Source organism: Austrofundulus limnaeus, unplaced genomic scaffold (genome assembly GCF_001266775.1).
Source record: "Austrofundulus limnaeus strain Quisiro unplaced genomic scaffold, Austrofundulus_limnaeus-1.0 Scaffold135, whole genome shotgun sequence".
Classification (NCBI taxonomy): domain Eukaryota; kingdom Metazoa; phylum Chordata; class Actinopteri; order Cyprinodontiformes; family Rivulidae; genus Austrofundulus; species Austrofundulus limnaeus.
Genome location: NW_013952537.1, coordinates 568,989 through 578,515, shown reverse-complemented (window position 1 = coordinate 578,515; position 9,527 = coordinate 568,989). Strand labels below are relative to the sequence as shown.

At 36.9% G+C, this 9,527-nt stretch overlaps 2 protein-coding genes across 2 annotated transcripts in view; both read right to left on the bottom strand.

The window, feature by feature from the left end:
• The window catches only part of txndc11 (thioredoxin domain containing 11), a gene marked incomplete in the record, with an annotated part of 15,718 nt that extends 14,208 nt beyond the window's left edge, over positions 1-1,510 (bottom strand). The window contains 1 exon segment of the mRNA XM_014015839.1: positions 1,193-1,510. Within this exon segment, the coding sequence (XP_013871293.1) occupies positions 1,193-1,317 (125 nt within the window).
• A 5,027-nt stretch (positions 1,511-6,537) lies between these two features.
• LOC106522708 (bifunctional apoptosis regulator) overlaps positions 6,538-9,527 on the bottom strand; it is a gene marked incomplete in the record, with an annotated part of 10,154 nt that continues 7,164 nt past the window's right edge. Inside the window, 5 exon segments of the mRNA XM_014015838.1 lie at positions 6,538-6,800; positions 6,926-7,122; positions 7,215-7,411; positions 7,508-7,687; positions 8,048-8,192. Coding sequence (XP_013871292.1) covers positions 6,930-7,122; positions 7,215-7,411; positions 7,508-7,687; positions 8,048-8,192 — 715 coding nt within the window.

Genomic DNA, 9,527 nt, shown 5'->3' with positions numbered 1-9,527 from the left:
TAATAAATGTTTATTATGCAACCAGACAAATCTGTTCATGTACATATTACATCTAAAGGTGTTATATTAAACATTTCAAACTAGGTTACTACATTGTAAGCACAATAACGTTAAGAAACACATCTTTTAACATGTTAATACTGTACTGTATCACTGCATTATAAATATTCATAACTGTCAAATGGAGACTTATCATAAAGTGTAATGCAGTACACTATTTATTAATGACAAATAAATATTTATAAATGCTCTGCGATAGACTTGCGACCTGTCCAGGGTGTACCCCGCCCCTCGCACTGTGACTGCTGGATATGGGCACCAGTGACCCACGCGACCCTGAAAAAGGAAGAAGCGTGTACAGAAAATGGATGGATGGATGGATGGATGTTAAAAAAACATGTTTGAGGAGCCACATATGCTGCCTAAACACAAACAAAACTACACCAAAAACTATTTGTTCTACTGATCAAGATATTAAACAGGATCTATTTGAGATCATTTGCCTCTAATTTGCTTCAAGATTTGTTTTTTCCAGCAACAACCTCTTCCCTTATATACATTTATAGATCAAAAATCAACAAGCCGAACAGAATGAACCACAACCCAACTACTTATGGTTGGAAATGACAAAACTTTATCAAGAAAAACAAGCTGAAATTGAACTGAAAACTCGTTTCTGTGACTCATTTGACAGAATTGTGGCTTTCCGCCCACATTTACAACTGTTAAAAGCAAACAGGTTGGAAAAGATGCTTCATGCATCAATAAGTCAAGTTCTTCCACAAAATAACCCCAAAATAACAAAAACAACAAATAGGAGTGGAGATTATGCTGTTTTTAATTTGGCAGATCTAATTAAACTAATTTTAAAAATTAAAGAAAATTACTGATGAGTATAGTTTATGAAAAATGAGTAACAGATATTGTTTTTCTGTCAACATGAGTGGCCAGATAAAAAAAAAAACCTCATTGACTGCTGTTCTGTGCCCTGATCTAAACAACTAAAACAAGTTTAATAGAAGCAGAAATATCCTGTGTGCCGAATCAGATAAACTCATTAGTTAATCCTCTTGTCCTTTAGTCCACGTCAGACTCACTGCACAACATAAACACGCCTGATGGTGACTGATTATAWGTGACTACAACCTATAAACATATCCCCAGATTAGGATCAGAGACAGGTCTTCATTACCTGCACGTGAACTTGACCGCCAGCACGAGCAGGACGCTGAGCACGAGAGCCCCGCAGAGCAGATCCGGTCTCCGGGCCATCAGAAGCAGCACCTGCCGGAGAGACTGCCGCGCCCGGCGCAGCATTACAGCCGCCCGTCCGCTCCGCGGCTCATTTATACGCTCCGGGTGCGACAGAACGCTTCCATTTGTCTCACGAGAGGAGGAGGAAGACTGGCTGGACCGGGGGGACGGAGCAGTCCTGGATTGGACACCGGCGCTGCTACTGTGGAAGGTGCTCAAACGCAGTCAAACCAACCTTTCTTCCCCACGTAGACTTCTCACTTCCGCATTGGCGGCGTAGGGAGCGTCTGTCAAAACATCGAGCTGTGAAAAACGTCCACGATGTTGAACACTTTCACATCAAATGCACCTAAAAATGTAGTTTATTGCTAACTTTACTAAACATACAGATAAACGGATCTAATAGCATATTTTAATGGTTTTCTTTGACTTTATAGAACACATTTGTTTCTGTTTGCGTTGATAAATGTGTGAGCTGTTTTACCACAGTCCCTACATTATTTTGACGTCAGAGGTTAGTCATTTTACTCTTTAAACACTAGGGGGTGCTCGTTGTCAAACCTGAATATAACYTATTTTAGACTGTGTAGATATGTAGAAAAACTGGTTTTACCTGAACTTGCTTATTTCAGTACTCGTTATTCAGTACTAGGGTTGGGCATAATCGTATCGTGTGCAATTAATCGCCAGAAAAACATTAATCGATTATTTTTTGGCACTTGACAATTAATACAATTAATGCCACCAGGCAGATTGACTGGATATTTCCCCTGTCAGTCTGCTCGGTGCTCCTCTCTGCTTCAAGTATTACAAACATTTAAAAAAAAATAAGTCTGTAAGTTATTTATCTATCAACACAATTTAAAATTTGCTGTAAAGTCTGAAGTCTGTAATTATGACAATTTGAAACAGATTTTTGTAAGAGCAAATATTTCCCACAAAATGTTCATGCGTCTAGGAGATAAGTGTGTCCAGGGACTCCAGGGGATTAATCGTCAAATTAATCGTTATCGGCTAAACACCACAATTAATCGTGATTAATTTTTTTGCCAAAATCGCCCAACCCTATTCAGTACATACACAATTCAGCAAACATAAATACATAATACAGCCTGAAGTAACTCAGATGTTAAAGGAATACAAAAATACTAGCTTAATATCACTTAACGATTGTATGTGCAGCTACTTGTACTTTATATATTTTGGAGACATATTTTTTTAACAACTGCAAGTGTTTAACAATAAATTATCTAGTTTTTGGTGATTTTGAAGGCTAAATTGCAAAGTGCAATACAAAAATTCAGCCATATTTCAATTAACTCCCAAATTTTTCTTAATAAAAATCATTCCCACAGTCTCTCTCCCCCTTATATTGGATAGATGAGTGACTCCAAATAATGAATAGTCTAATATAAAGTTTTTTTTCTAGATGCTGAGAGATGTTTTACAATTTCATGCATTCACTCCTCACTCTGCACCTAYGGTCCCTCCAGACCACCAGTCTCTCATGGAAATTGGGATTAGTGTCTTGCCCAGAAACACAAGGGTAGTATGCACTCGGGCAGGGATTTAAACCTGCAATACCCTGGTTGCAGGGTGAAAACCCACCCGTGCCACTGAAATCTGCATCTTCCTAATTGTACACCWTTTATATGAACTGTCAAACTCATTTAGTCTCTTCATAATCACCACTTCAAGGACAAGGCCTGGGAGAGGTTTTGATAAAACCGGGTATTAAGAGACTAATTAAGGAGCCTGAATCTAATCTGAGCTTTTAGTTATTTGTAATGTTTCTACTAGCTTGGTGAATTGAAAATAAGACTTGTTACAATAAACTAAAAACACTTTCGTACAAAACAAATTAAAGTTTATTTGGTAGAAATCCATTAACAGAACAAAGAGAACAAAAGTCTAAAATGCTCTAACTTGATACGAGTCCATGTTAAAATCAGGACTAATCAGGACTGAAACAAAACCCTGCAATAGTGCTGAAACATGTCTACCTTGTGGACAAAAATTATTCTCCTCTCAACCAGTTTAAAGCTGCACATCACCACCTACTGCCTAGTGTGTAATTTTACACATTGTTGGTGGAATAGAAAAGGCACAAACTACAAAAAACACGACCAAAAGAAGTAACTAGTATCTAAAATCTTTAGAGCAGGGGTGCCCAAACATTTTCCCTGAAAGGGCCAAAATTAAAATCAATCTGAGGGTGGTGGGCCAAATGCAATAATATAATACACAAAATGCAAATATTTGAAGTAAAGTTGTATTTTTTATGATTAAGCTAGCAGCCATTGTGGTTGCCCACATTTTCTTGTTTGTTTGTTTGTTTGTTTGTTTGTTTGTTTGTTTGTTTGTTTGTTTGTTTGTTTGTTTGTTTGTTTGTTTGTTTTCAGCCCATGGACATGGAGAAAATTCAACGTGTGCTCGGGCAGAAAAGGCTCATGGGACTTTTCATAATTTAAAATTTGAGTATATGTGGTYTTATAAGGTGTGCAAATCTAGATATGGACTTAAATCTCATAAATATCTCTTGAAGTTACTTGTATTTTAAGTTTAATCTTAACAAAATTCAAAGATAAAGTGAGCACCATAAGTTAAGACTATCTGACTACAGCTCCTTGTGCATATAGTATTTCTACATAAGACAGACGATTACAACCTAGTAACCAGGATATCTGCTGGTGGGCCAAATCAAGTGGCTTGGGGGGCCAAATTTGGCCCACGGGCCCCACTTTGGGCACCTCTGCTTTAGAGAAATGTAGTGGAGTAAAATAAATAAATAATTACTCAAAGTACAATTTCTAAAAAAAATGTTAGATCTTGTTTGTCATTGGAAGCGGCCAAGATATTCATGCATGCACTCCCTTTTTTCACACATCTCATATTGTATTTCATGCTGGGGACAAACCAAAGTGTCAGTAATAAAACATGTAGTTTTGTTACAAACAGGCCCTCAAAATATTGGACAAGCCCTTAAGACACCATCACTGTCAGATTGTGCAGAAATATAACTTGCTTTCTTTTGAGAATTTCAGAGTTTTTTCAAATATGGAAACGGCATATCAAATTTTAAACAGTTTAGCACAAATCTGTTTGCAAAAATATGTTTATTATCGTTCAGCTGTTTCTTTGCGCTTATCCAGAACATCCAGGCAGAACTGTGAAGTTCCTGCTCGGCACTCAGCCTTTGGTCAAGCAGCTTTTTTGGTTAAAGCCATCGCTCAGTGGAAGTAAATAAATAAATAAAACCTACTCAGTGTTGCAACCACCGGTGTAGGCCTAGAGGTTAGAATCTGACTGTGTCTGTGGACAGTATTTCATGCAGGTGACWTTTTTAAAACAGTTGTCTTTAATGCAGGTAAAAAGTTGATTAGAAGCATCAAACTGGTCTGAAGGAGCCAGAACTCTTACTGGTTGGTAGGGGATCAAATTACAAATTTATATATTATACAATGTGATTTTCTGGATTTTATTTTTAATGTTCTATCTCTCCCTGTTAAAATGAACCTACCCTTAAAATTATAGACCGATCATGTCTTTGTCAGCGGACAAACGTACAAAATCAGCAAGGTATCGAAAAGTTATTTCCTACATTGTATGCACAAAATCCCCCAAACAATGATTTATTAAGTATGGTTTAATTGACAAGCCATTTTCCATAACATAAGGATAAGATTTGGAAAATAATTGCTTAAAAAAACATTTGTTTAATCATCAGAACACATAAGACAATGTCACAGTGTAGAATTTTTAAGTGCAAATAAACAGTGTAAAAAAAATCTGATTACCTCAAACAATGACATCAAAAAAGATTCAGCAGCAAAAATGTTTCTGAACAGTAAAAAAAAAATGTGCAGCAAAGTATTTGTCAGAAATACAAGCAACTATAAAACTATTTATTTCTAAATAAAATAATATTTCCATCTGCATTTTAACATGTGTATAGTTTTTGTGTGATGCGTCTCGAGTAAAAGAAAAAAAAAAACCTGTGATAAAAACTTCCAAAACAAAACATTAAAGCCTGAACAACTTAATTACAAACTCCAATATTTTAAGACGTTTTGATTCTTTACAACTCTGGAGAGCTGAGGATGCAATTTAAAGCTGTAATAGCTCTTAAAATGTGATTTTTTAAAATGTTTTCTTAGAATTTTATTATCTGTGTATCATTATGATTAATGATCATATGATTACACATGGGTAATTGGAAAAAAATCTACACAATTTGTCATAAATGAGAAAAATCAGCAGATTCATGTTTTGTTGCCAACAGTGATGAATTGTTTGTTTACATTGGAACATTGAGGAGTGAACTTCAAATAATCTTGGTGCCAGACTGATGTTGAGTGAGTAAAATAACCCCTGGATGTAAACAACGAGGGAGAACAATATCACACACCAGGTCGAAGTGAGAAGTTCTTCTCTCTTCTTCTGAAAACAAACAACTACATGTTGTGAGAATAAGTTGAGAAAATAAGAATACTTTGAGGGTGAGGACCGAGCGGAGCTGAGGCATTCTGAACTCCCAACAGGAGAATTTCAGTAACCGATTATATCAGATCGCTGAATTAATTGTGAACAAATACAAAAAATTTTCACCGTTTTCGAATGCAAACAATTATAAAATTATGCAGAAATCATGTTAGAAGAATAAAATCCAAATAAAAAACACAAGAAATTGCATATTTTGACAGCCATTATGGTTTTAAGACAAATTACCAAGATTCATGAACTAAACCAAATATTTCTGAAGCAACTGCTCCCTTAACCGATTGTGTAGCCAAGAAGACATTTGATAACAAGGTAAAGAAAAATAAATTTAAATTCTTCAGTAGCCATACATCATTTTTTTTTGCTGAGATTCAGCCATKTCAGTGCTACAAAGCCAGCTTAAGAAGCAAACCATTAAAGGGATCCCTGGTTAGTTGTAACATTAGACTTTATTTGATAAACATTTATTTTAACTGTAAAATAACGACTGTAAAAATACTGTAGGCTGTTTAATTTTTAAATGATTTTTCAAAATATATTTTAGCACAGAGTCTTTTTATTTACACGCAAAGCATTCTGGGTAAAGATGACGTGGATAGATCCTCGGTGTGAGCGAGCTATATCCACCCTGAAGGTTAATCTTGGACAATATCTGACGATCGACTATTTTATGAAACCAGAGAGCGTTGACAGAGAGGAGAAGGTAGAAATGACTCAGCCTGTAACTGAAAATACAGTATTTTTACAGTCTTTATTTTACAGTTAAAATATATGTTTATCAAATAAAGTCTAATGTTACAACTTATCATGGATCCCTTTAAGAAGAAAACCATTAAGGTTTTGTCATTCTTTTCCTTTGCAGAACTGCATCACTGTGGTTCATGAATAAACTGTGGAGAAGGAGATCACAGTAGTAACCAATCCCAGTCCGTCTCACCATCTTTGTATTATTTCTCCTTTAACGGCTCGGTGCCTCTCATTTCACATCACAACCAACCGAGCAGAAGAGACGAGGCCAGAGGAGAGGAAAACTTTTTGTCCAACACCTGAACAAACCAGTTTTATCTGAGTTTACTGCTGAAAATAAACACTTCTCATCAACAATGAGACTTCAGAATATTTTATGCTGCTGTAAACTGTGCAGCAGAATTTATGCACCGACTCCACGCACTTTGTTACGGCGCCCTTGTTTCGGGATGCAATAACTGCTGCACCACCAGGTCAATGTTAATAATGGGGCTGAAGTAGAGAGCCCAGTAGAAGAGGCAGTTGCACACAAACTGTGGGACAAAAGGCCACAGGAGGGCAAAGGCAAATCCCTGAGAGACCATCTTCCACAAGTGGTTCCACATCTGGTGGGGCATTGTCCTGCAGAAAAAAAGGTGCAAATTAGTATAATGGTGTATTACAACAATGTAGGAGTTTAACAATCCCACAGAGAAAGCTCTCTTTGTATATACCAAATACTGCCGGTTGTCCAGAGCCACCACAGAGAGCAGCCCTCCAGCACAGACAGCAGCATGGTGTTCACAATGATGAAGCGGGACGTCCAGTAGTGGACAGCCAACCAGTCCCAGGCAAATTCTGCTATCAGCTGGTACGGAAGCAAACAGTATTTCACCAGAAACTCAGCCCACTGTTGCCAGCTGGGTTCCAACTAACAAAAACAGACACACATCCAAAGCTCGTTAAAATAATTCAAACAGGTATTACTGAAAAATCGATCAACAGCTTTGTTTTGTATCTCGCTCACCTGTGCATAGAGATATCTGCTCTCCACAGACTTGTCCAGGTGTGTGCTGGCTGGACAGCAGGTGTGCAGGAAAGGAAGAAAAGTCTCAGAGTAATCAAATAAATACAAATAAAACATTGTGAGACGAGGGGAGCGTTTCAGTCCGTACAGCAGGAACAGAGACTTCCCTGCATTAGCTGCCTGGAAAAAAGACAGACAAAAAGAGCAAGGGGTCAATATTTAATTACGGGAGATGGTGATGAAGTGGAGATTCAACACAATCTGCTGGCTTCCTTAGATTGATTGTTTTTTTTTTTTGTTTGTTTGTTTTTTGTGTACAGTGCCCTGAGATGATGTTTGTTGTGACTTGGTGCTTGTACAACAAATATTCTTAAAACCTTAGCTGTAGCGAWTTTTACATCCTTAAATATTTAAAGGGTCTAAGAATAAATACGATCCAAGTCTATTTAAAAATATGCAGAGAAATACTGGACACTGACACTTAAAGTGAGCCATACTGAGACAAAATGATTGAAACTGTAGAAGAACCACGGTACTTACTTTGTACTCCCAGAGGTTCTGTGCAGGTTTAACTCCCAGGACTTTAACTCGCTCCAGTTCAGCCACAACAGCTCGTCTGTGAGCCTGATTCTCAATGTTAAAAGGAGGTTTGAAAAGCTCTTCATCCCCCAGCATCAACAGCAGCCTAAAGCATAAAAACAACAGGAATTACTGGCAGGACTAGAGCTGCAACTAACCATTATTTTAATAATCGATTAATCTGTCGATTATTTTTTCGATTAATCGGCCAAATCATTAAAACGCTTAATTACATAAATATGAGTAGATAAAAATTAATTTCATTCCTGTATAAATTAGGGATGCAAGTTATTGATTAATTAATGAATTAATCTGAAGTTGATTTATCTTATAGATTGACCAACAATTAATTAATAAGCAGCGATTTTCATAAAACTGGAGTTTTCTCTTGAATCAAGAGGGTCTTTGCATAAAATGAAGGATTTTATTATAATCTCCTGAATTAAAAAACAGAAGCACATCATAACTATTTTAACAATTTATTTTGCCAGTTGTATTAAATACAGACTGAAAAAAATGTGTATTTCTCCTACATGAAACATAACAGAAATTTACTAAGTTGCTGAATGAGGAAAATAGAATAAAATATGATTTTTAGATGTAAAACTATTATTAATTTATTATAATTAGAATTTATTTACATTTAACATTTATAATTTTTCTCTTATTCCTTACTATTTCCTTCATTCTTGTTGGTTCTGTCTGACTTTGACCCAGTATAAGTGGTTCTGAGGCAGCTCCCCTCCTCCCCTCTCCTCTGCTGAGGCAGACCTGCTGCTCGTGTCTTTGTTTTTTTTATTCCTTCGTCCCCTCAGTCAGAAAAAACTGGAGTTTTTTTTATACTTTTGGCCCGAAAGGAGGACGAAACAAACTGTGGATTTATTTTGTGCTCCCCCACACGCGTCTCCTCGTTGCGACGCTTCTCACATCAGACCATCTTTTAACTGTGGTAGATACTTTGTATCCTATCTTTGGATATGCTTGGCCTAACAACAGGATTTAAAAACTGGTTTAAAGTTCACAGTCTCTACTTTTCACTCGAGAGTCGTAGAGGGCAGATTTTTACAGGTAGAGTTTTTTCTTTCTTCCTAAACTTTATTAAGGCCAGCCAGCATTGACAACGCTCAGCGGGTGACATAATCGGCTCCGCGACATGGCGAGGCACGCATAAATTACTTGACCCAACAAATCGATAATGAAATTCATGCCAACGCTTTTAATAATCGATTTTTATCGATTTTATTGATTCGTTGTTGCAGCCCTAATGAAAGGTATGTGCGAAAACCAACGCCGAACAACCACGTGACCGCGCTTCGACCGAATGCCTGCCGAGCGACCGTACTGCCTTCTTTAGGTGGACAGGAAGCTTAACTGCCAATAACTTTCCTATAAACCAACCAAAATTTTAAAACAAGGTGTCAGCTGATTCATATTGATTAGC